The sequence below is a fragment of the Aspergillus piperis genome, assembly GCF_003184755.1.
Source record: "Aspergillus piperis CBS 112811 unplaced genomic scaffold BO85scaffold_4, whole genome shotgun sequence".
In the NCBI taxonomy this organism is placed as follows: domain Eukaryota; kingdom Fungi; phylum Ascomycota; class Eurotiomycetes; order Eurotiales; family Aspergillaceae; genus Aspergillus; species Aspergillus piperis.
In genome coordinates this window covers 1,818,495-1,842,572 of record NW_020291594.1, presented here as the reverse complement: position 1 = coordinate 1,842,572, position 24,078 = coordinate 1,818,495, and the positions used below count along the sequence as shown (strand labels likewise).

The 24,078-nt window shown below is 50.9% G+C and overlaps 11 protein-coding genes across 11 annotated transcripts; 5 read left to right on the top strand and 6 right to left on the bottom strand.

Moving 5' to 3' along the window:
• Positions 1-3: 3 nt before the first annotated feature.
• BO85DRAFT_509641 (zinc-finger domain-containing protein) lies at positions 4-1,370 on the top strand (the record flags this gene model as incomplete). Its single annotated transcript, XM_025664506.1, has 3 exons — positions 4-585; positions 702-869; positions 920-1,370. Coding segments are annotated over 3 exons (879 nt in total), but the record flags the coding sequence as incomplete, so codon positions are not given.
• Positions 1,278-3,241, bottom strand: BO85DRAFT_436306 (uncharacterized protein; the record flags this gene model as incomplete). The annotated part of the gene is made up of 6 exons (XM_025658569.1): positions 1,278-1,436; positions 1,534-1,833; positions 2,000-2,079; positions 2,294-2,360; positions 2,411-2,738; positions 2,799-3,241. The coding sequence occupies 6 exons, from the start codon at positions 3,239-3,241 to the stop codon at positions 1,278-1,280; spliced, it is 1,377 nt and encodes a 458-aa protein (XP_025518588.1).
• Positions 3,242-3,677: 436 nt separating this feature from the next.
• BO85DRAFT_447229 (GFA family protein) lies at positions 3,678-4,889 on the bottom strand. Its single transcript, XM_025659677.1, has 3 exons — positions 4,287-4,889; positions 3,966-4,218; positions 3,678-3,909 (listed from the first exon to the last, which is right to left on the bottom strand). The coding sequence occupies exons 1-3, from the start codon at positions 4,540-4,542 to the stop codon at positions 3,795-3,797; spliced, it is 624 nt and encodes a 207-aa protein (XP_025518587.1). The 5' UTR covers positions 4,543-4,889; the 3' UTR covers positions 3,678-3,794.
• Positions 4,890-5,617: 728 nt separating this feature from the next.
• BO85DRAFT_436304 (F-box domain protein) lies at positions 5,618-7,302 on the top strand (the record flags this gene model as incomplete). Its single annotated transcript, XM_025658568.1, has 2 exons — positions 5,618-5,925; positions 5,976-7,302. 2 exons carry the CDS (start codon positions 5,618-5,620, stop codon positions 7,300-7,302), a joined length of 1,635 nt encoding a protein of 544 aa, XP_025518586.1.
• BO85DRAFT_447225 (glycoside hydrolase family 27 protein) lies at positions 7,290-9,430 on the bottom strand. The gene is made up of 7 exons (XM_025659676.1): positions 9,153-9,430; positions 8,955-9,087; positions 8,753-8,893; positions 8,593-8,682; positions 8,235-8,537; positions 7,944-8,128; positions 7,290-7,869 (listed from the first exon to the last, which is right to left on the bottom strand). The coding sequence occupies exons 1-7, from the start codon at positions 9,219-9,221 to the stop codon at positions 7,465-7,467; spliced, it is 1,326 nt and encodes a 441-aa protein (XP_025518585.1). The 5' UTR covers positions 9,222-9,430; the 3' UTR covers positions 7,290-7,464.
• Positions 9,431-9,897: 467 nt separating this feature from the next.
• On the bottom strand, positions 9,898-11,004 carry BO85DRAFT_416320 (NAD(P)-binding protein; the record flags this gene model as incomplete). Its single annotated transcript, XM_025657726.1, has 3 exons — positions 9,898-10,552; positions 10,615-10,706; positions 10,809-11,004. The coding sequence occupies 3 exons, from the start codon at positions 11,002-11,004 to the stop codon at positions 9,962-9,964; spliced, it is 879 nt and encodes a 292-aa protein (XP_025518584.1). The 3' UTR covers positions 9,898-9,961.
• Positions 11,005-11,521: 517 nt separating this feature from the next.
• BO85DRAFT_467139 (OPT family oligopeptide transporter) lies at positions 11,522-14,466 on the bottom strand. Its single transcript, XM_025662170.1, has 5 exons — positions 13,995-14,466; positions 13,669-13,936; positions 13,224-13,613; positions 11,885-13,165; positions 11,522-11,836 (listed from the first exon to the last, which is right to left on the bottom strand). The coding sequence occupies exons 1-5, from the start codon at positions 14,267-14,269 to the stop codon at positions 11,717-11,719; spliced, it is 2,334 nt and encodes a 777-aa protein (XP_025518583.1). The 5' UTR covers positions 14,270-14,466; the 3' UTR covers positions 11,522-11,716.
• A 2,481-nt stretch (positions 14,467-16,947) lies between these two features.
• BO85DRAFT_366125 (mitochondrial DNA replication protein) lies at positions 16,948-18,094 on the bottom strand (the record flags this gene model as incomplete). The annotated part of the gene is made up of 5 exons (XM_025655766.1): positions 16,948-17,157; positions 17,211-17,681; positions 17,742-17,837; positions 17,896-17,936; positions 17,983-18,094. 5 exons carry the CDS (start codon positions 18,092-18,094, stop codon positions 16,948-16,950), a joined length of 930 nt encoding a protein of 309 aa, XP_025518582.1.
• Positions 18,095-18,396: 302 nt separating this feature from the next.
• BO85DRAFT_457474 (amidohydrolase 2) lies at positions 18,397-19,465 on the top strand (the record flags this gene model as incomplete). The annotated part of the gene is made up of 3 exons (XM_025661522.1): positions 18,397-18,443; positions 18,489-18,955; positions 19,014-19,465. The coding sequence occupies 3 exons, from the start codon at positions 18,397-18,399 to the stop codon at positions 19,463-19,465; spliced, it is 966 nt and encodes a 321-aa protein (XP_025518581.1).
• Positions 19,466-19,630: 165 nt separating this feature from the next.
• BO85DRAFT_509633 (fungal specific transcription factor domain-containing protein) lies at positions 19,631-22,114 on the top strand. Its single transcript, XM_025664505.1, has 2 exons — positions 19,631-19,806; positions 19,901-22,114. The coding sequence occupies exon 2, from the start codon at positions 19,920-19,922 to the stop codon at positions 21,786-21,788; it is 1,869 nt and encodes a 622-aa protein (XP_025518580.1). The 5' UTR covers positions 19,631-19,806; positions 19,901-19,919; the 3' UTR covers positions 21,789-22,114.
• A 46-nt stretch (positions 22,115-22,160) lies between these two features.
• On the top strand, positions 22,161-23,523 carry BO85DRAFT_234701 (DUF453 domain protein). The gene has a single exon (XM_025654798.1). It carries the CDS (start codon positions 22,349-22,351, stop codon positions 23,492-23,494), a length of 1,146 nt encoding a protein of 381 aa, XP_025518579.1. The 5' UTR covers positions 22,161-22,348; the 3' UTR covers positions 23,495-23,523.
• Positions 23,524-24,078: the final 555 nt, after the last annotated feature.

Sequence of the window (24,078 nt, the reverse complement as noted above, 5' to 3'; positions counted from 1 at the left end):
GAATTGAAGACCGACAGCCAGCAGAATGGCCGTGATTGCAAAGCCGAAATTCCCAGGCGGCAGAATCCCACCGCATCAGCCGCAGGAGCGCCGCCGATTGGCCGGCGGCTCAAGCGCAGCAGCTCCCGCAAACTGGAAACCTCATCCAATCTCTCTCCAACCCGAGTCCTTTCGTCCTCACCTCCGCTCCATCCGCCAGCTACTCTCGAGTCCCATTCCGGACCTCAATTGCCCAGCATGTTGCCCTGCTTCCGCAGCCGGGTCGCGACCCTCTCCTCCACCTTCACCCCCCGATTCGCTGCCCGGGCCAGCTACTCGACCACCGTCCCTCGCCTCTCCGAGAACTTCATCCCTGCCAACGACCCGACCCCGCCTACCGCTAAGCCGAATGTCTCTGGCACCAATGCTACTCCCGTTGACGCCATGGGCGGCTGGGATGCTCCCCTGAGGGAGGAACCCGAGGCGGGCGAGCGCACCCGTCACCTCCAGGCTCCCAACCGGGCTACCACCTGGGCTGCCAGCCAGCAGCCGAAGGAGAAGGCCATGGTTGGTCCTCGCTTCGAGCAGACGATAATGGAGTTGCAGGTGCGTTGTTAAAGACCTTCCTCCGCCCAGTTCCGGTCAATTGGTCGTGTGGGATAGGGAATATCAAAATCACGACAATATCGATATATAAGACACGAGACGCTGACATTTCCTAGCCCCAACCCTTGGCTGCCATTGAGCTCATCCACAGACAGCCTGTCCGCTGGACGAAAAAGCGCGTCGTCAGCTGTGACGGTGGTGGCGGTCCCCTGGGCCACCCCAAGGTCTTCATCAACACCGACAAGCCCGAGATTGCTACCTGCGGCTACTGCGGTCTTCCCTTCGTATGCTGCCATTTGAATTGGTATTAATGATACGTGCTGATAATGTACAGGCCCACGAGCAACACCGTGCCTACCTCAAGTCCCTCCCCGCCACCAGCTACCCTCTCGAGCCCACCGGTGATGCCGCCGAGGTGAACGAGAGCCAGCGTGTGACCGAGGGTGGATTCGAGCAGCGGTAAAATTGATTTTATAGGCGTTGACGATGTTTTGTTTTTATCCTTTAGCCATACGGCTGTTGTACAGATGTACCAGGTCAATGAAGTCGTTAGATTGAATGTTTTCAATTTCTAGGATATATAGTCTGAGATATCCACACGTACGCCATCCACTCTACACCACTCAGACATATACTCTACACAATCACAACCGCACCCCCCCACCACTACCACGACCATCACAACCACCAAGTCAAGCCTTCTCACCCTGAATCGTAGCAACCACCTTCCGAGAGTGTCTCATGGCCCTAAACTCCAGGTACCAAATACCCTGCCATGTGCCCGTAGCCAAGCGGCCATTCGAGATGGGAATCGTAACCGAAGCGCCAATCAATGCGGACTTGATATGAGCCTGCAAACACACGTAAGTAATCAGTATAATCCTTTTCCTCCCCTCTCCCCCAACTACTACTATCCCCAAAGGATCAAAGATAGTAGGATAAACGCACCGGCATATCATCCTCCCCCTCAGCCGAATGTCTATAAAGATTCCCCTTCTTATCATACGGAGCGATGCGATCCAGCGCATCGCTCATATCCGCGCGCACATCATCATCCCAGTTCTCGTTCAGTGACAGCGCGCAGCTCGTGTGCTGCACGAACAGGTTCAGCATGCCGACCTTGTAGTTTTTGATCTCGGGGAGTTGCTCCAGCACGTGGTCCGTGATGAGGTAGCTGCCGCGTGAGCGGGCTGGCAGGGTGAAGGTTTTTTGGGTCCAGGACATTGTTGTTGAGGAGTTGGGTTGGGACTGGTTTGGTTAGCTGTCGCTGTTTGTGTGTGTGTGTGTGGTTTTGAGGTTGCGGGGTTGGGTGGTGGGTGGGGGGTTGTTTGCGGGTGAGATGGGAGGGAGGGAGGGTGGTGGTGGATGGGGGAGGGTGGTTTAGTTGGTGAGCCGTATATTAGGGAGGACATACAGTTATTTCTGTGGGAAGGGGTAGGAATTGTTGATGAAGTTGTTGTTGTTGTGATGTTGTTGGAGTGAGGGATTGAATTTCTGGTGGAGGAACCGCGCATCGACGTCATTTTCAGGTTCCCGATTGGGATGGATGGATGTTGATTATTTATCGCTGCAATACTACAGGCTCATTCTGGCATGACCATCTATTCATCAATCGGCTTCTGCGCTAAATGTTCACCATCTAAAGTATATACATCTGAGATTAGCTATGGCGCAGAGCATACGCTCTCCTGTACATATGGTGGATTACTTGTCGCTGACCCCCAATCTGTACTGTTGAATGCTATTCCAGCTGCGGTCGAGTTATCCGATCGTATCTGTGCGATGTTAGCTGCGATACTTTATGCCCAGGGATACTGAGACGTACATAGTACTTCTGGTCGACAAAGTGCCACCAGTCATCGCTGCGAAACGCATTATCGAGTGACTGGCTGAGCGGATCAACCCAGGTAGTCAAGACGGTATCGAAATGTGCATGCTTCGACCACGACACATACACCTTTGGATGGTCATTGTTCTTGACACCATCAGGCTTTCGAGCGTCTCCAGCGTTGATTTGCTCTGTGGTCAGCGTGCTATGGATGCTACCCCATGCCAGATTATGGTAGCCGCTATGGGCTGACAGGAGTGCTCGAGAGGGTTGCCAGGTGTTGTTCGCATTTCGTGAATGGATGATGACAACTCGCTCCCAGTCACTGGTCGACCAAGTCAGACTGCCTGTTCAACGAGAATGGGCAGGCTACGCGGTGTCTTACTAGTCATGGCCGGTGTCAATCAGATCCAGCACCTCGGCCCCGTCCTTTTCATAGAACAGGTTATACACTACCCGCACATCGGTCTCGTTGCACTGCTTGAACGTGTAGTAGATGGGGAATGCAGGGCCAGGATTCCCTGTTGCAACTCCAGGTTTGCGACATCCACAGCCCACGTCTGGATACTCGCACTGCGGTGCAGCGGGTGTTTTGTGAGCTGCGTCGTAAATGTCCGACGAGTTGGGTGAGCCGCTGAAAGCCCAGGTCGGATAACAGGGAGGTTGGTCCACTGCCTGGCCGAAGAACCAGAGAGGTGCGTAACGGGTAGCGAGCTCGACAGCGCCCTGGTTGAGGAAGTTGTTCATTTCATCGTTGGATATCTGTGTGACGGCTGCCGCAGGTGCGGCGAGAAGAGCCACTACAGTGTGTTTGCTTTTAAGCCACATCATGCAGAGTTTATATGGCAGGCATCCTACTCTGAAGAGCATCTATCTAGGTATCGCGGCATATAATATTCGATGTTCGCGATGCTATCTGGCTACGGCTGGCTGACCCCGCCCTACACTCCAGGTCTCGCGGATGAATCTGGTGCCTACTGACACCCCGGATGATCGATGAGGATGGCATCGTGCTGAATTTCAGGGGTATCGACTGGACTAGTTTGGAAGTCGTCAGCTGCTGGCTAGCATAGCTGCACTCGTGGTCACTGCAGCTGGTTGGGTGCCAGTCTTCCCGGCTCTCACATGCTCGTGATGACTGCTTGAAGTTCTCTAGCCCTGTCGATCACCCTGATTTAGAGCTGGACGGAGACTTACACAGTAGGAACATGTTTTCAATCTAGTCGATATTATTGGTCCGACGGTAGTATCAGCTGCTCGGGAACTTCTGGCAAGGCTGAAGCCTAATCATTGCTCATACTTCGTGACAGCTAAATAATAGAGAAAAACAAAACATGCATATCTACATCCGGCTTCGGGGGCTACTATTCTTCCCATCAAGTCATTCCTTCTTGCGGCCTTGCTCATCCAAAAGATCACTTTGCTCGTCAATTCCCGACCACTTGGGCTTCCCATCTGGAATATCTAAGACTCGCTTGCCGTAAAAAATATGGCACCTATACGACATCTTAAGCATTATGCAATCTAAGCCGGCACTCCAAGGACCACTCACTCTGGTTCAAACGCCTCGCGCCAGTGCTGCCGATGTTCATCATGATCAGCGCTCTCGATGGCTTGCGGAAACATCAAGCAGACATTCCGTCCCTCATCCATAATAGGGGATCGACAATAGGAACAATACACCTTAGTCGGAAGCTTATACTCCTGAGTGTCATTCGTGGAGGAGTAGAACGACAGGCCTTCAGCCCCCTTCGTAAAAGCGAGATCAGATTTATGGAAAATAGCCGCCCATTGGAATGGCGCGCCTACACAGTCAGCATGTTTCAGCCACTACCTCGTAAGTGAGAAACTACCGACGACACGGCAGACATACCATGCGTCACTTGACAGCCCCGACAGTGGCAGAATTTAGACTTCAATGGTCGGTCCCGGCTTGATTGATAAGTCACCTGGCCGCATTGGCATTTCCCACGCCATTTCACGGGCCCGAATTCCTCAGGGGAGCGGATGCTGTAGGGCGGACGCTTTGTCCAGTCGTCTTCGCTGGATTTGGATTGGTTGTTCTGGGAGGGATAGGTGGCGCCCACATCGGGAAGAGGATCGCCTCCGTATTGAGTGTTGTTTGCCATTTTAGCTGCTGTCGGCTGGAAATGGATGAAGCTGATGCGGTTGAATAGGGAGGGTGGCGTTCGGAGTGGCAGGGGTCTGGAGTGGCAGAGGAAGGGTCTAGGAAGTCGCATAGCCTGGAGTAGTATGTACACAGTATAATAGACTACCCTGGCAGTGTACTACTAGGTGAATTGGCTTGGTTGTCTGCATGATGGCTATTTATTTGTCCTGATGGCTGGGTTGTTGGACATGATGTCATGGCGATGTAGTTGACGGGGCCTTGTTTTTTTCGTGAGTGGCCAGAAGAGGGCAATGGATCAGAAACTGTTCTGGATAAGCTTATTTTAAATTATGATGTAGGTTTCTATTGACAGTATGCAGCAGTGGTAGGTAAGTTGGTCAGTTGTTATAGGGTATATATAGACTGTTGGAGGAGTATTGCTCATGACCCCATCGGGTTAGTGGCACTCTTTGGGGTCACGCGTCGAGGACCGCGCGAGAATCTCTCTCAATTCTTGGATCTTGATTTTACTACATTCATCAGCTTTGGAGGAAAGACCCTTCAACCCTTTCCAGCCATTATGTGGTGGACTTTCAGCCCTGCTGCAGCCACCGGCGTCGGTTGTTGAACTGGGATCAATTTCCGCCGAGACCTTCTGGGGCAAATGGGACCAAAATGCCAACCACCAAGCAATCCCTGAGGCAAACATGAAACACCCGCCTGCCCCCCTTATATGAACCAACTGGGGGACATGTCTCCCCTCATTTCGCTTGCTAATGTGATGAGTCCTGCGCCAATTGCCAATCAAGCGTTTCAAAAAAACGGTGCTCGGCCCCGGCTTTGACCAGCGACGCGCTGGAATGGGGACGAACTGCGGGTTCATGCAGCGACTTCACATCACACAGCTTTCCCGACACCAATCAATCATCACCGCGCTGTTGATTATTCACTCGCTCTTGCACCCTTCCCACGCTGCCTTTCTCCTGGCTCCCTAACGGTCTCTTTGTTCCACCGCTCCATCTCCCCTTTTTAACTTCGCTCCTCGTTCCCTCTAGTCCATTGCAACCGTCCATGCCGCTTGTCTGCTCACCATCATGGGTTTACTGAGCCGGCTTCGCAGGCGGTCCAAGAGCCATAGCCGCGCGGGGAATGTGGCCACCTCCTACGACCACCTTTGCCTTGACTCCCACCACACTTTCGCCGGCCTCGACCTCACAAAGAAGCTTCCCCGACCGCTGCTAGCTCGCATCTTCACCTATGTGTGTCCGCACACCATCGATTCGAGCTATGATACTTCCGAGGAGTCGATGACAGAGGATGGCTGCATGCTCTGTGATATGCGCGACCTGGCACATTGTGCCGTGGTCTGTAAACGGTGGTATCTGGAGGCTCGGGCTTTGCTGTGAGTTTCTTTGCTCATTAATTCCGCTCTCTGCTGATCGCTGGTTCTAGTTACGCTCACGTCCGTATCGACGCCGTCCACTACTGCGAGCTCGAGGTCCAACTTGCCGCCAAACGAAAACGCCACTCCTTCTTCGACCGCAATGGCGAAGCGATCGATGCCCCGCAAGTACGCCTGCAGCTGTTCATGCAGACTGTCCGAGATTCGCGAGACCTAGGGCGCATGGTGCTCTCCCTACGGATGCCGTACATGACACGCGAGGCCAGCAAGGCGGAGATTGCGCGCACCATCTCCGTGACGCCCAACATACGCTACGTTGACCTGCCGGCCGGGATATACAGCGATGACGTGTCGTGTCTGGCGTTGAAGCAGGAGCTTATCGGACGGTGTCCGGATTTGCGTCGCATGACCTACCGACACGGCGCCGAGGGCAGCTTCTCGCAGCTGCCGGAAGCCCGTCTGTGGCAGAATTTGGAGGTGCTGGAACTCTCTCGATTATACATTGAGCCGCGGCTTCTTCGCATGGGGCTGGCCTCGTTTCCTAAACTCCGCGACCTGACCCTCGACGACCTGCCGTGGCTGGATGACTCGGCATTTGACCTCTCCGACACTCTCCCTGCTTTCCCAGCCGTCCAGCGGCTGACCCTTCGCGATACCCCGAACGTCACGGCAAGCGGGCTTGCCGGCGTTCTCTCCCTGCCTTTGAACCGCACGGAACTACAATATTTGACACTGTCTGCGACGGGGGTGCTCCCATCCACTCTGCACCAGATCCTGTCGGCTGCGCCGCAGCTACACGCCCTATCAGTCATTCAGGACGTATCGCGGTCCTTCCCGACCGACCGGGTTCCGCCGCTGTCTTCCCGGTCGCTGCAATTACTGCACTACGAGATCACCTCGCCGGCGGGGTCGTACGGCCTGCCGCCAGTAGCTGCATCCTACTACACGTACCTGATCTCGTCGCTCATGTCAAACTGCCTGCCAGGACTGCGTGACCTGTACGTCCGCGACGCCAGCTTCCCAGAGACACTGCTGCTGGCGCCGCCCCCGCGACTATTCGGTGGCGGCGAGGGCGGACCACAGTTCTTCAGCGGAGGAATCTCGCAGCCACTAAACGTGTATAGCAAGGGTCTGGACGAGCTTGAGTGGAACTTTACGCCGTACGAGCCACCATCAACACGAGGACGGCGTGATGGCACAACCCGACCGGTGAGCTTCCACGACGCGCAGCTCAGTCGGTCATGGGGCGGAGACGCACGCAAGAGCGTGCTAGTAGGGAACGGATTTGGTGGATTCCTGGCAGTGCCGGTAGACGATGGACGACCAAAGAGCAGCGGGGGATGGCGACGCGAGAGTCGACAAGATTTGTGGAGGTAGCAGCGAGGCAGCAGCGAGGTAGCATAGCGATTGGAGCGATATAATGATAATGACTATACCTACATCCACATCCTCACGCTCCCACAATACTATATATATAGTAACCACCATCCCCATCGCCCAACCCAACACTCAATAAGGAAAGAGAGAAGAAAGATTGAACTAACATTCCTCCCCAACAACCAAAACCGCTACATCATGCGCCTGCAACTTGACCTCATACTTATCCCTCACACAACCCACATCCTCCCCCGTCCACGCATCCGTCACCTTGTACCCTTTACCTTTCTTCCCCTTTGACTTCTTACTCGTCAACTCAGGCACCTCCCCCCAAACCGCCGTACGAGTCTTCACCCCGTCCTCCGAATTCAACATCAACACAAACACCTCCCCCGAAGACGTCAGCCCAGACCAATACTCCGCCGGATGCTCCGGATCAAACGTCCAATCGGGATTATATCCCCATTTGTACGGGTACGCAGGACGACCGATCACATCGTCTTGGTGGAATGTGAGCAGGGGTTTGTTGAGGAGGATGGAGAGGTGGGAGGTGTCGATGGAATCCAACTACACACAACACCATCTCAAATTAGCATATGTCCCGTCAGGTGTATAGGGTAGGAGGGGAGGGGAAGGTATACAGGCGTCCCAATAATCAACGGCGCCTTCATCATGGCCCACAGAGCAAAATGCGCTCTATTTTCAGCGAGAGTCAAATTCCCATTCCCCACCTCCAGCATGTCCGGGTCCGGATAGCCCCAGAAGTTGGCGTAGTTCATGTAAAAGCTGTTTTCGTTGGCGATTTCGGCGATGCGGGTCCATGTTGCTGTTACGTCCAACCCCCTTTATTAGTATATATTATCCATGAGGAGGTAGGTAGGTACGTAGTTATAGAAGTATGTATGTATCTATGGAGTTGGGGGGGGGTATACCGGTAATATCTCCCGACATGCGCCAGCTATTCCCCGTTTCATTCCCCCAAGCGTTCACATCCGCTTGGCCCCAATCACATAGTGAGTAGAGAATTGTTCTGTTGACGCTGAGTAGGGCATCGCGCATGCGCTGGTACCGTTTCGCTGTGGTGGAGGTGGCCCAGTCGTATCCTGTGGGCGCAGCATCGGTTAGGTCCACGCAGGTGCCGTTGGGGTAGTTGGATCCGTCGGTGCTGTCGGGGACGCAGTAGGTGTATTGGTCTGTGAGGTTGGTGGGGACGCCGCAGTTGTCGTATTTAAGGTCTATCTATTCTGTCAATGGTTGTAGGACGGGAGGTATGGGGGAAAGGGGGCGTACAGTCAACACCCCATTCAGCAAACGATTGCGCGTCGATTTCTTCGTAGCCTAGACTGGCTGGGTAGCCGGCGCAGGTGGTGAGACCGGCGCCTTAGTATTTATATTACTTTGGTTAGTGTGGTGATCTCTCTGGAGTAGAGGGGCTGGTGTATGTGCTCACTGCTGTAGATTCCCAGTTTCAGACCCAAGGCGTGCACTTGGTCTGCGACGCCGGAGATGCCGTTGGGGAATTTGTCGGGGTCGGGGATGATGCGTTTGGTGGTGGAGTTGCGGCCGGATTTGACGGACCAGCAGTCGTCGACTGTCTCTGTCAGTCAACCGTGCAATGGGTAGTGGGGATAAACGGGGTGGGGGTGGTGTACTGTTGATATACTCATATCCCAGATCCTTCAACCCCAAATTGACCACCTCATTGGCAGCAGTCACGATCTTGTCGGCGTCAATGTCGCAGCTGTATGCGTTCCATGAGTTCCAGCCAAGGGCAGGAGTACGGCCCTACAATTGATGATATTCTTCTTGTTAGTCGAGAGATAGACATGGTAGGAATGAAAGTGACATACCACGCCATCAGGTCGAACCAGGGCTGTAGCTGGCACTAGCAGTACGGACGAGGTGAGAAGCCACCGCATCTTGCTCAGTTTTCACTCAATGGACAGGTAGGCAGACGCGGTGAAAGCAGACAGATCGGTGACCGAAAGAGAGTGAAAAAAAGCATAGCTTATGTAGCTGAGCTGGTCGTGCGGGGAACAGTCAATGATGCACCTGCAGGTCCGGTTAAGATCTGCAGGCGAGGCCATAGTGTCCGGATTTGACTTCACCTGATTTAGGATATCTGAAGCAGACGTAAGCATTGCGTGAAATAATGGTTCGGTGTTTGCATTGGGACAGCTTACCGGAAGTGCCGTGTTGGATGGGGAATAGTGTTGCTGCAGGTTGATGCAGGTTATATTAAGTGGTGATATTGTTTGACTTTGACGGACGTGGACTGCGGGGTTGTGCTGGCATTTGTTGAAGGAATTAGTAATTGTATATCGTAATTATTTGGGCTGAGATATCAGTAGATATTCTCTGGTACGTCTTTTGGAGGTATACTGCGATTGAGGTTGATGAACTCTCGGGTGATCAAGTTTACTACTGCCATGGGCAAGCGACCTGTCACCGAAGCTTCAAAATGCTTGATCGTACGATGACGGACTGAAACAGGCAAAGATGAACATGGAAGAGTAATGTAAATGCACCAATCGGTGTCCCATGCGGGGGTTCGACAGCAGGCCCTAAAATAGTCTGCTCAATGTCTTGGACACGCCCTAGAACTACGCAGTCAACAACTACAATAGATACATATTCTATAGCCATAACAGCACACTCATCAAACTTCATATCCACCCCCAAACAACCCCCTCAAATACCACTCAAACGTCCTCCCCTCCATCCCAAACTCCCCATTATGCACCTGCCCCGGCGGTCTCCAAAACCTCCCAGCCCCTTGCATCCCCTTGACCAGAATCCAGAAATCATCCGGAAATGCGCCCTTCCCTTTTACCTCCGCCGGCACTCTTTCCTTATCCTTCCACACCTCATCCATTAGATTGATCGGATACACTGTCTTTTTCACTTTCTTCCCAGAGTACTTCTCCAGTAACTGTGCAATCTCATTATACGAGATACGATCACTCACGAAATTCAACGTCCGGTTCTCCGACCGTTCCGGATGCTTGATCGTCTCGACAATAAACTCTCCTAGATCATCAATGTGCGTAAAATCAATAGTGGCGTCCGCGTCGCCGAGTATATGCAGCGTGTATTCGGATGCATGAGGGTTCGTCCACGGACACCATATCTCCTCACGAGACTGGTTGTAGAAGTCCCCGCAGCCGATAAGGGTGTATGTCATAGAGCCTGATTTCATAGCGGGATGGTGTAGACAGGCCTCGTTGGCGGCGGATTTGGTATTCCACATCTGTACTTACATCATCAGTATTCAGTGTATAACAAGGATCTATGGAGCATGAAATTTATTACCGGATGAAGATACCCAACTTTATCCCCCGGCGGCCGATACACATGATGCATGCCGTATTCACTAGGATAGAATCTCCCCACACCAGCCTTTGCTCCAGCATCTTGGACCTTTGACTGCGCTTGCAGCGCTTTACCGTTCAAGGCGCTGATGATAATCTCGGCATTGATGAGATAGTGGACGAGGTCGTCTGTACTGCAGGAGAGGATGTCCACTGATTCAGTGGATAGTCGACTTTGTTGCTCTGCTGTGAATTGCTTGTTTATAGAGCGAGCAGTGGATTCAGATTGCGGTGAAATCAGTTGCAGCACCTCATGGGAGGTCTTAGTGAGGAGGGCGCGGAGAATGGACTGGCCGATTTGCCCGGTTGAGCCAAAGAGGACGATTTTCATGATGGTAATGAGATAAACTAGAAGTATATGCTCCGATTATTGTTGTGGTAATTGCTATCTCATCTGATTCCGTTTGATGAATATATGAACATGGCCATTACGTCATGGGTAGGTATGCACTCGGTTCCGCATCTCTTGGATTGCTTGATCAACAGGACCCGAAACTATAACATCCTTTTAGTCGGGATTCAATTGCCAGATTTTTCGTGGTCCGTGTTCTGGTTCGAGATGTTCGCGTGTCTCTTCCTGATGTCCTTTTGTTCGACTGACCGGAGGGCATTGACAAAACCGACACATTGGTGACAAGTTTGTTTGCAGATTACCTGATCGCTGAACCAGTACTTCCTCGAGTGGAGCAGGCTAAAATACTGATTTACATCCTATGTGGTCATCAGTGTAGTGCATCACTCTGCTGGCCCTGAAGGCTTTGCTCACAATGAACGGACACTGGGCGAGACTTTAAGAAGATTTTCATGGTCTCAGTTTCAGAAGCAGGGAAAAGTGTAATTGTGCAGGTGCTATATACAGTGTTCTCCAAAGGGATCGTAGCATAGCAGAGGGGTTGTGTATATACAAACAGGGGAAGAATTCAAAAACAGTATTGAGTAACAGACATCGTCACACAGAGGGCAACAACAACTCGAACGTTGTAGACATCGCACATGTAAAGCAACATCCACTCATGATCGTACCGAATTTGACAGCCTAGTCATCAGTTCAATGCATATGGAGGCAGATCAGCCGGAGGGAAGCACCGATCAGTCGCATTAGGATCATTGCCCCACCACGAGGGAAACGACAGATTGGGCAGATTGATAATGAAGATGCAAACCTGCAGCAAGTTAGTCATGGCACAATCGAGTCAGCGAAGACAACCTACCAAGGTCATGAGCTGCGTTCCACAATCAAGACCAACACCCGTCAGGTAGTTGTATTTTCTCCACCATACAGGGAAATACCGAGGAAGGATGCCCATGAAAAGAATGCAGGCCAGGAAAGACATGAAGAAGTTAGTAGTCGGGTACGTCGGAAACAATATGCCCCCATAAAACATCAACGTAGGGTTGAACCAACGCTCCATGTCCCACCGGGGCTTCCACTTCTGCACAAGCCAGGTAAGGAAGACAGCCCCGGCACCCACGAGGAACGAGTAGTACACCCACGGGTAGCGTTCACCAAAGAACTCCTTAGGACCCAGGATGCCCCAGATGATGGAGTTAGAATAGTAAACACGACTTTGCACAGCATCCCAGGCCGCTGAGGTCCGCTGGCCAATCAGGTAAGGCCGTTCCCGGTCTACGATCAATTGCATGAAGCCGTAATTGATGAATGGACCGAGCACGGTGCCCCAGACCTGACCCCAGAACATCTCTCGCTCCGGAATCTTCATGTAGAACCCGAACTTATAGTCAGAAATGAGGTTGAGGTTTTGCTCCAAAACACAGTAGCCGTAGGTGTAGGCTGAAAGCACGGCAGTCGGCTTCCCAGGGAACATGGCACCCGCCAGTAAATCACTGAACGAGCCCATTCCGACCTGTGTGTTGGCCACTGCCCACAGAATGCCGTTGGGCCAGGTGAAAATAAACGAAAATAGACAGATGACAATGAGGCCCCACGCGGACAGCTTCATGTTTCCTTCGTAGCCCTGAGCAATAGCGATCACTGCACATATTCCAAGCAGACTAAGATACCACCAGTGGGGTACCCGCTTTTGGAAGGACATAAGCTTGAGGTAGGGGTCATCATAGTCGCTGCGCTTGTTGTTCCAGGCGTTCTTGAAATCCTCCCAGCCCGATTTGCCGTACCAAAGGATTGCGTAGGTCATAGAGGCTGTAAGGGCGGCGAAAGTCCAGAACCAGTAGAACACATATGATGGAGCCCAGTAAGGCGACCCGTACTCAGCCAGCGCAGTGCGGTTAACCTCAAGATTGGACCCAACGATGGCCGTAACGTCGTAAGTGCTGCCATTGGCAGTGTAGGTACCTGTATCCATTGGTGCAAAATTCTGTGCGTTCATGGTGTTGGTGAAGTAGATGGCGGGATAGATTATCCAGACACAGAGAATGATGAAGATACATTGGTTCATACTAGACCAGAGCGGTGTATAGTATGGATACATGTAGGTGATATAGTTCCAATCAAGCGACAAGTCCAGAATACCCTATGCTCAAAGGTTAGCAGCCAAGTTTGACCTTGCAGGTATGGGGATGGGGACAGACAAATCCGTAGGTACCCGAGCCCAGGACAAAGGCCTTCCAGTTGCCATGGCCAAACCAGCAAACCAGAGGAAGAGAGCCCAGCAGAGGAAAGATGAGCTCTGGAAGCCACTCGTACACAAAGGTAACAGATGCGATGATGGCAAAGTACTTGAGGGCTTTCTTCGTGACGGATGGGTTCCGATGCATCGCATTGAACAGTGCCACGTTGGGCAACACTCCGGGATAATACATCTTCGGGGGTCGGACCAGGATATCACGGAAGAGACCCGCAAAGCCATATCCGATCATTTGAGAGGCCAACAAGAAGAACATGGACCACCCAGCGTTGAGCTTTTCACCGTAGTAGAGTTCGATGGCAGACAAGGGTCCCATTCCGATAGCCGTATAGCACTGTTTCTTGTCAGCCAGACAAGGGCCCTATCACCGTGAAGGGAAATTCACTTACACTACCCCAGTAGGCCACAACAATAAGTGCATGCTCCTTAGCGTTCCAGGGACCTGGATTCATCGACCATTTCCATCCAAAGAAACTAAATTGCCTGGTGGGTAAATACCGAGCCATGGCATCACCCATGCCCCAGGATAACAACTGGACGGCATAACTGGTAATTGTGTTGTAGTATGGCTTGAAGTAGTAAAAGGTGGAAAGTGCGCAGCCGACAAGGACCCAGAAGGTAGACAGAACCCAGAATCGGAAGGTTAGGATCGGTTCACTGCGTAGCTTGGATATCAGCGATGCGACCAACTCTGAAAATAGAACGAGAAGCTCACGTCGGGTCATTGCGAAGATCTACCGTCTTAGCTACCAAAGGCATGGGATAGTCCTTCAGGCGGGGATCGATGAACTCGTCGCTATCCTCGGGGATAAAACCCTCCCCGATGGGAACATCATTGATATTCCCCTTGAAGTCCGCCTCAGAGACGAAGCCCGGGGCGACTTCCACATCGCGAATGTCCACAGACTCCTTGACCAGCAAGTCATCTTTCTTTTCATTCACCTCCACCGTGGGGGTGGAAACGGGACTGTCGGTTACCTCGTCCGCCATGCCAGTCTTGGTTTAAAAACGAGACGATCGCATCGTTTGAAAAGAACCGTTGCATTGAATCTGTGACTTGGTGGGGCCTTATATATATCGTCCGCTGTGCTAAAGCGCCATTTCGAGCACTCGTATACCCCGTTATCAGGAGGAAAGACGGCCAGAAACCGGATTACCGGATACGGGCCTGTGTGCTCGGAGAGAATGATAACGACTTGCTAGCCACTGGTTCCAATGAAAACGGACTCTGTTCATTTCGCTAGTGAAAGTACTGGCTGGACTACACCATATGCGACGGCCAAGTGCAGTTTCCCCGCTTCGCCGGTGATAAATGAAATGTCCGGCTTTTCTCGTAATGTCCAATCGCGTGAGCCGCTATGTAAATGGCTAATGCCATGATGCCTCTAGTTCGCCATCATCGAAGGACATTGCGAACGATGTGCCGGGACTCCGGCCTCCAGATGCGCTACGATTGTATCAGGTGTGATAGCGACGTTGTGGCAGGATTAAATGAAGCCTATACAGATGCTAGTGCGGCCAATTTCAAAATGCAATTGGCTTCTCGCGGTTTGTCTTCCAATAGTAGTTGGCGAAAATGACCCATTGCGATACATCAGGGAGATGGATGAGATATGGGGATAATCTTATTGGCGGTGTCACACGTGGCCAAACAGTATTCCCGAAGCGAGTCTGATAACCATCTGCGGGGGGATAAGTCCATGAAAGGCACGGCCGCTCACTGTTTTGAGAAATCACCAATCATCTTGGGAAGGCGTACACCACTAACGGGTATCTTATAGCGACGGTAATTAATTTGTACTCCACGACGGCATAATATTCGCGCTGTTCGAATTTGGTGACTCGTAAGTGGTTGTTTTTGACTTCGACTCTATCAGGCCGATGAGGAGGTGGCACAATAAGTCCACCTTGCGTCGGAGCTCCAACGCATCTCCGAAGCTTTGACCCGGGCGAGCACAGCACCCCTATGTACAGCGCAGATATTTTGAAGAATAAGTCTTGGACTAAGTGCTCGAGGAGGTTGGTGACACGGCTTGAGAACAAGATGTCACAACATCAAGATCAAATCATCATTGGCAGATGTCGCCATGCCTTATAGGCCCAGGAGGTCGGGTGCTTGGGAGTGCATTGGACCAGCCAATGATCAAATGCACCACACCGAATACTCTGAAGGAGGCACTCACCCGTAGAGATAAGCACCCAGTGTAATCTTCGGTTCCCCACGGCCTGCGTGATTTAGTTCACCAGCTGGTAGAATCTACTTTGTGTGTCTGGGTGCAGCCTACCATGGGGTGGCATTGAGACCCTTATCATTGATGACTTTTTGTAAAGGTAAAATATTTGGGGCCCAAAACAGGCTTGAATTTGACGTCTCAGTGGCGAAGGTTCAACAACGAGTATATTTGTCCGACTAGGCGGTACTTGACCAGTGATAGTCACAGCATCGCCATAGCGTTGCAAGATGCCATCAGCAACTCACTATCGGGTGATCGTAGACAAGCTTTCTGGTGTGATGTGTAGCTGGCCCATCCCGGGCTGCTGACCTCTAATCAGCGTCGTTTCTTCCAACCCCTCTTCTGTGCATGTGACACAGAACACCGAGTGGCATTGTATCAGCTAAGTCGAGTGGGACTCGTGGGGGTGTATGTCCGTGGCATTGCTTGTTTCCTTGGATGTGCTCATAAATTCGGTGGCCAGAATCAACCTGCATAAATTAACTACGCGCATATTCAGAAATTGAGTTGCCTGCTTATGCGCATTGGTCTTTGAAAAATTATCTTGGATTCACTTATTCCAGAAAGAGGTTGGAGGGGCGCCCCTGCAGACAAAATGACTTTTGCGAGATCTTGGATGGGTGAGAGTTGGAGGGTCTAAGCATCTTACCTGCTGTATGTGGGGATCACATGACCCTCTTGTCTGTATTACATTTATCTCCCACCGTCTCTCAAAGCGGAAATCGCATTGACTCCCCTTCATACTCATGACTATCCAGCTAGGCTATCGATTAGTGCACTACCTCCAGAGACATTGACAGAGCCAGTACCATCGTCACCTTACACATAGATAGTATTACACTAATGAGTCAATATTATAGGCTCAACATGAACGCACTACGCCTCACCGGTGGAGAATTAATATGATTCGCATAAAGAAGAGGGAGGGGAAAGCTTGGTATTTGCTTAGCTTCCGCGAGTATCCTTATCTCGCCATATCCACTGTTCCTTGCATCAGCATTACGACACCCCGGGAGAGGAATTATCGTTCGCAGTGTTCTTGCTGATAGTCTAGGCAATCATGCAATCAATTAATAACTCCATTACCTAAAGAACGCCCCCGGGAAGGGAAGATAAAAGTGCATCCCAATGGGTGGTTATCATGGCCTTCGAGACATGGTCGGTGTGGATCTGAGGTATGTGAGCACGGTGACGATGTATTTACTTGATATATCGAGAGACTGAACCAGATCATATGGAAAGATAGTAGTAATGTTACAGGGGTGTTAAAGTGATGACCATAGCCGGCTAAAGCCATTGTACATTTTCATATAGCTAGTTCGGATATCTATGGCATTTTGTTGTTCATCTACCAATGTGGCCATTATAAGAATAAGAATTGCAAGCTCTATGCATACACGACCTATCACCTTTCTATCCGAACCGTGTTATGGATCATTTGCGATTAACAATCTCTTTAACCGTATCACCAAACCCTACCATACAGATCGTAGCCCACGCCGCAACCCCAATGCGAGGAACCACACCGCGAAACAGACCCTTGACTCCGGTCGTCGCAAGGATATACTTGAATGTGGACAGGATCGTCGGAGAAGCTGGCCGGGAGGGATCATTCTTCATAGATTGCATTTCCACGCGCAACACCTGTAGAGTCAGCAATCGGAAGTCCTTATTTCACACATCTTAGCGACACCTACTTCGAATGGCTGGTTCCAGCAGCTCAGTGCACCACCAATAGTGGATGCCAGGATTTTCTCTCCGAATTGGAGTTTTTCGTCCTTCGGCTTTCCGTTGACCTTTCGGATGCTTTCTTCCGCAAACCGCGATATACCAATCCGAGAAGACCAGCCTGTAACCTGTCGTAGCGCGACGGCGTTAACGCCTTTGTTCACTCCACGAATTCCTTTCTCGCGAATAATCTGAAAGAACATTTCCAGAGCTCCGGGTACTCGGGCACCTCCGACACTCATCTTTGAGCGGGTCACTTCAACTGTTTTCATGCATGTCGTCATGCCCATCGTGAGATACGATTGTGCAACGCCACCGCCAATGCCACCCAGTGCACCGCAGATCGTAGGGGATGCATTGAGCTTTGTTCTGGCTTGATACTCGATCTCACTTGATGTTACTATCAGAATGGCGCCTTTGGTGGAGGCTTCTAGCCAAGCCTGTGGCAATTAGTATGGAAATGTGCCTAGGCGAGGGGGTTAGATGAAAGAGATACGTACCCAAGGTATTAGCCCTTGATAAAAAGCCAGAAATCTTCCGCGGGACCAAGTCTTCTGTAATGCATCCCGCAATGTGTCTTGCCGGTTTGCTGCCAACTGGAAGGGTAAGTCGTCCGGACTAACTCCAATTAGTATGGATGAGAGTCAAGCATACATGGGTTTTGATTACTTCTAGCGGCTGTCCAAGAGACGTAACTGCGTAGAATTAGAAAGGTTCTTGGCAAGTAGAGTTTCTCATTACCTTGAAAGATGTTCATTAACGCGCCGACGGCCAAGTTCCGATAGGGAATGGGGCGCTTTTGCTCGGCATTGCCTTGCAAAGTCGGGGTATTCGTAGCTACTGCTTGTGACATGTTTCAAACGTTATTTCTCCAATGAAGAGAACATTTTGTCGAATCAATTGCTGCAATTAAAGCTCTAATGATTGACCGACCGTCGTGATGCTCGTCGGATGCATCCGATGCGCACCTCGGATGTATCGGCTTTCCCGAAGAGGGGTGCCGCCGGGATCAACCACATACCATTGATGCCAAGGAAGGGGATGCGTAGGAAGTGCAGCGTTGAGGCACAGGAACTTGCGATGTTAATATCAAAGCTCAATAGTCTGCGTGGGCGTCTACCGCAATTCATGGTTTACCAACCGGCTACCTACACAATGCTGTCACAAGCTCTAGCCACCCATGAAAGGCACTCTAATACACCGTAGGTACATCCGGAAACTACAGCCGTTGAAGCTAATCCATCTAGATTCCTTCTCTCAACGGAGTCATTCGATACACATGTCCATGTATTCGATCCCAAGCTAGGCCCATATGCTGCAGGGAGAGCATATACCCCCGAGGATGCACCGCTGCAAAAGTTACTGGCGTTGAATCAGAGCCTAGCAAGGGATTACAACAATACTACTCTTGTCTTGGTTCAGCCATCGCCTTACAAGAATGACTGCACGGTTATGATGCATTGCCTGCGAGATTTGAGGGATAGAGGCATCAGATCGTTTGGAATCGCAGTGTTAGATCTCGACACTATTACCGATGCGCAGCTGAACGAGATGCACGCCCTTGGCGTGCGAGGTATTCGACTCAACTTCCAAGCCGATGGGAAAGATGTCGACATTACACATTTGATAAGCCTTTTGAACCGTACTGCAGACCGCATACGCTATTTTCCCAGCTGGGCGATTCAGTTGTTCGTTCCAGGATGGACATGGGACCGTGAGTACTTATCTACTAATGACATTGTATAACAGCTATCGTGACTGATATGCTACAGTTCTGCATGATGCTGTTCGTGAGCTCCCCGTAAAGGTTATTGCAGACCATCTAGGTGGCTTGCGTGGCACATCCAAGCTACCTTCGGAGTTACAATCGACGCCAATGTCCCAACCGGGATTCCGCTCCCTCTTGTCATTAGCAAGGCGATCGATTGTGTACGTAAAGATTTCCGGTTTATATCGTATGTCAGATCACTCAGCCTCGACCTTTGATGACCTGCAGCCTATCGTGCAGGCAATGGCGAGAGAGATTCCTGATCAGGTTATTTGGGGAAGCGATTGGCCACACACGGGCGATGGACACAACAGGGTAAAAAGGTCAATAGAAAGCAAAGAACCATTTAGGATGATCGACAACCATGCAATTCTCCAAAGATTGCATGACTGGATGGGAGATGAGGCCTACTGGAAGATGATGGTGGATAACCCGGGCCGACTGTATATTGATTGAGCATTTACTTTTGTTACACAAGCGCATCACTGAGCAGAGACCATCAAACTCAGGCAGCACATGAGTTTCTGGGAGAATTTAGCTATCCTATGAGTGCAGCCACTCAACACGAACATCAGTAAACGAAGGCCTTACGCAGAGTATAAATAGACGGCTTAGTAATAAGATGCCAAGCCCGAGGCTCTTCGTTCTAGAAACAGAGACGAAGTGCAATTTCCATCCTGCGCATGAGCCTCATTGTATCCTCAACAGCTACACTACTGTACGCTGAAGTGCCATAGAAGCTATGGCTTCGATGAGTGAAAGTCCATCGGGCTCAACCCCTCGTCGTCATCGTCGAGGTTTACCTCGAAGTGTGGCGGCATGCCAACGGTGTCGACGACGCAAGCAAAAGGTCAGTGACATACCATAAAGTCAAATTATCACTCACTAAAGCTGTCAGTGTGATGGAAGAATGCCAACTTGCGGCTCATGTGCTGCTGCTGAAACGACATGCGTCATGTCGGATAGATTAGTGATCCGTCACCCATCTCTGAATTGTGATTGTGATGCCCTACGGGCCCAACTTGCTGCTGCTGAGCGACGAAGTAATGAGCTGTCTGAAAGGTGTCAGCAGCTAGAGACCCGTTTGCCCGATTCTCTCAGTACTGTTCGATCTAATGACTCTGGAACCCCAAGTCCCAATCCTCCATTACCTGGGCATAATTCTGCCGAGGCTATATCTCAGTCTGACCAACTGAGAGGGAATCCAGATTGTCGCTTCCTTAGTCGGATACTGAGACCAACCTTCTCACTGCAACTTAGCTCTAGAAGAGAGAACCGCAGTGCTATGAGCAGCGCTTGGGAGATATGGGGTGATGTCACAGATATCGAAGTTTCTGAAACAGATGGTTTTAGTATCGACAATGACACGTACATTAATCTGGCTGGCGCGTTTTTCGATAGGCGATGGCCATATTTACCAGTATTACATCGGCATACATTCGTCAACCAACACTTGACACCCTTTCTGACGAAGTCTGAGATGAGGCCATTGACCAGTTTCATGGTTAACATCGTCTGTGCCATTGCGTCAACAGAGAAGTCATCACCCCAAACTCGCGACAAGACCCATCGGGTATTCTTCAAAGAAGCCATAAAAGACCTGGACCTGGTTTTGAGCGGCGAGAATATTGAATGTGTTCAGTGCCTTCTTCTACTGTGCATGTATGGCCATAATGAACCCCAGTCAGTCAATATGTGGTTCACAACCGCTATGGCCCTCAATATAGCCATCGGCCTTGACCTTCAACGCAAGGAGAGCATTTCTGGGAAAGACATCATGGATGCAGAGATGTCTAAACGTGTATTCTGGTGCGCGTACGTGATTAATTGCAGTGTGGCTATCAACATGGGCCGACCCTTGGGAATCCAAGAGTCAGATATCAGCATGCCTTTGCCTATGCAGCTGACGGATGCCCAGCTCATTGAATCTATACAGAGCCCCAATGTCGAGGAGTCAGTGATACCGCATGTGGCTGACACGTCAACATTTGTCCACATTATTAAGCTCCGTCGAATCAACGCCGGTGTTTACAAGACATTTCATTCCATCGGTTCTGTCCCAACTGATCCTGCTGACCTGGATCGGCTTCGCAGTGCTTATTTTCTGGAGCTGAATCAGTGGATAATAACAGCGCCACGCTATATGCAAACTTTATCTACTTTCCAGTCCACTGAGTGGTTCCAGATTGCTTTCCATCACGCCGTTCTTTCACTTTACCGTCCCTCACGTGCGGTCCCAATGCCATCACCAGATGATCTGCGGACCTGCACTGAGTCTGCCATTGGTCTGATAAGCTCATATAGCGCATTGTACGCGCGGAATCGCATCAAATATACGTTCATCGCAATTCACTCGTTGTTCTTGGCAGCCGTGACAATGCTGTATTCTCTGAGAGCGTTTGCACCCTTGCGACAAGAATTGACCAAGCCGGTGATTCAAACGAATATATCTACATTTCTTACACTCTTCCGGGGCATTTGCGATGGACGTGCGGTCGGAGAAAAATGTTGCAGGATTGTTGAGCGGCTTGGCCAGTCGATTATGTCCTTATTCGAACATGGAAATCAGGCAGACTTGAGTATTGATACCGAGTTCCAAACCTGGTTTGGACTTAGGGCACACACGTTTCCCTCCAAGGCTAGCAACCCAGCCTCAGATGCCTATGCTCATGACTCACCGTCACGTCTTCCTGACGTTCAAATGGACCTCCCATGGGCTGACCTATTTATGGAGGGAGTAGATATGAGCACAGCAGATGTTTGGAGCGTTCTGTTCTAATGTTTCTACGGAGAGTGGGGAGTGATGTCGAGCTAATTGAAATGTATCAAGGTGGCGCTGGGGGTGATTTTCATCCACCACTTGCCCGTCGGCTTCTATATTAACCGGACTGAATTGGAAAGAGGTCTCAGATCCACAACCAGGATCAATCGATCAATCGTGCGGCAAAATCTAATCATGACAGTTTTCTGCTTCAGGCCCAATAAGATCTGTCGCGGTCTAAATACCCTCGGGTCAACGGCTTAGGCCCGACGCCGCAGATGAGATTTTGCCGATGCTAGTCAGGCTAGCTGGTTCTGTAATGTGCATCCGACATTCAAACTGTCCACGTAAACGTATTTCTCATGCTAGGCACTGGGTATACCTGTGTCTCTTGGTGAGGGGTGGAGTGGAGACACCCATGAAGCGATTCGCGATCGGATGAACCGATGAGCGCGGCTGTAACCGGTTAATTTGTTACGGATGGATCCGATGGTAACTCTAATTCCTGTCCTGGAGACAACATTAAAAAACACCCAATCATTTGCACAAACGTTGTTCCAAACCATCAAACCACCATCATGTTCAAATATACCTATCGAAATCAGGTCGCTTTTAGCGCTCGGCGCTATTTGTCGAAGCAACACTCCCTTCCTGCGGCCTATTACCGCGGAGGCACCTCGCGCGCCGTCATGTTCAATCAGGCCAATCTCCCTCCTCGCTCGGAGTGGGACGCCATCTTTCGCTCCGTCATTGGCAGCCCTGATCCATACGGACGGCAGCTTGATGGTCTGGGAGGGGGTATCTCCAGCCTCTCCAAGGTATGCGTGGTGGGGAAATCCACCCACCCCGATGCCGACGTTGATTACCTTTTTGTGTCGTTGGGGGTCAAAAATTCCGATGTTGATTACTCCAGCAACTGTGGCAATATGATCAGTGCCATTGGTCCCTTTGCCCTTGACCAAAAGCTTGTTTCTTCCCAAACGCCCGAGTCGGCTACTGTACGCATCCACAACACCAACACGGGGAAAATAATCACTGCCTCCTTTCCCGTGGTGGACGGCGAGGCTGCCTCTAGTGGCGACTTTGCTATTGATGGCGTTGCCGGCACAGCTGCTCGGATTCAACTAGATTTTGTCAATCCGGCTGGCTCGGTGACCGGGAAGATGCTGCCGACGGGGCAGACAAGGGACGAGTTCGACGGTGTTTCAGCCACATGTATTGACGTGGCCAATCCATGCGTTTTTGTTCCAGCTAGCAGCTTGGGCGTCCGTGGTGACTTGACTCCAGACGAGATTGCCGCTCATCCCGACCTTCTGCAAAGGCTGGATTCTATCCGGCGCCAGGCGGGGGTCAAGATGGGTATAGCACCGACTACCGATGCTGTTCCAGGAAGTATTCCCAAGGTCTGCATGGTGTCGCCACCTCAGGAGTCTAAAGCGAAGGACTCTGTCGACCTGCTTGTAAGGGCCATCTCTGTGGGACAGCCACACAAGGCAGTTCCCATCACTGTCGCGTTGGCTGTTTCTGCAGCTGCTCGCGTGGGAGGTAGCACTGTTGAGGATGCAACCAACAAAGATCGCGTCAGTGATTCTGGTCTTACAATTGGTCATGCGAGTGGGAATCTGCTTGTTGGAGCCAAGTTCGAGGAGGATCAGCTTACGGCGGCAACTGTCTTCCGTACTGCGCGTCGTCTCTTTGAGGGCCAGATTTATTGGAAGAGTTAAATAATTCGAAACCAGAAATTCAATGTAACGTGCTTGAAGTTTTCTCTCATTGTTAAGCGGGGGCAGTCGCCAGTAACGATTGTAATGGTACTTTGCTATAAACGTAATATTAGTACAATATAACTTGTCGGTACATTTGACAGTGGCCAGGCACCCACCAAGTACTTCACCTCTGCTGTTTATGTGTTTCCTTCTTCTCCCCAAGGGGGTCTCTTTTCAGGATTGAGGAACCTAAGATAGACATAATGCAACTTTGCGTTGGCACTGTCTCTCGATATCAAGATCTCTACTGAGTCAAAGTATCTTGCGCCTGGCTGCTCCAAAACTTCACTAAGTATGATCATGAGACGACTGTGCACTAGTCAGTGATCTGCATATCACTCCATATAAACCACAATATCTTATTGGCCCATTCGCCACCGGTGAGTCGTTTAGCAAAGTCTGTCGGAGCATCCGATGGGAAATGGGTGCAAAGATACTCATACCCACCTGGGGTGCCAAACCCACACCTGATTATTAGGCGATCGAGACGAGGGACAGGAAAGACAACGCCATACAGCCATAAATATCATCCAATCAAACAG

What these genes read in the sequence shown, in the direction of transcription:
- BO85DRAFT_447229 (XM_025659677.1), bottom strand. Translation starts at nt 4,542, where the DNA reads ATGGCAAACAACACTCAATACGGAGGCGATCCTCTTCCCGATGTGGGC. An exon ending in GGGCTGTCAAGTGACGCATG is followed by an intron (nt 4,219 to 4,286) that starts GTATGTCTGCCG and finishes CTGACTGTGTAG; the next exon opens with GCGCGCCATTCCAATGGGCG. An exon ending in CGCGAGGCGTTTGAACCAGA is followed by an intron (nt 3,910 to 3,965) that starts GTGAGTGGTCCT and finishes GATGTCGTATAG; the next exon opens with GTGCCATATTTTTTACGGCA.
- BO85DRAFT_447225 (XM_025659676.1), bottom strand. Translation starts at nt 9,221, where the DNA reads ATGCGGTGGCTTCTCACCTCGTCCGTACTGCTAGTGCCAGCTACAGCC. An exon ending in TGGTTCGACCTGATGGCGTG is followed by an intron (nt 9,088 to 9,152) that starts GTATGTCACTTT and finishes CATCAATTGTAG; the next exon opens with GGCCGTACTCCTGCCCTTGG. An exon ending in GGGATATGAGTATATCAACA is followed by an intron (nt 8,894 to 8,954) that starts GTACACCACCCC and finishes TGACAGAGACAG; the next exon opens with TCGACGACTGCTGGTCCGTC.
- BO85DRAFT_467139 (XM_025662170.1), bottom strand. Translation starts at nt 14,269, where the DNA reads ATGGCGGACGAGGTAACCGACAGTCCCGTTTCCACCCCCACGGTGGAG. An exon ending in TTGTGGCCTACTGGGGTAGT is followed by an intron (nt 13,614 to 13,668) that starts GTAAGTGAATTT and finishes GACAAGAAACAG; the next exon opens with TGCTATACGGCTATCGGAAT. An exon ending in GCTCGGGTACCTACGGATTT is followed by an intron (nt 13,166 to 13,223) that starts GTCTGTCCCCAT and finishes CTTTGAGCATAG; the next exon opens with GGTATTCTGGACTTGTCGCT.
- BO85DRAFT_509633 (XM_025664505.1), top strand. Translation starts at nt 19,920, where the DNA reads ATGCCAACTTGCGGCTCATGTGCTGCTGCTGAAACGACATGCGTCATG.
- BO85DRAFT_234701 (XM_025654798.1), top strand. Translation starts at nt 22,349, where the DNA reads ATGTTCAAATATACCTATCGAAATCAGGTCGCTTTTAGCGCTCGGCGC.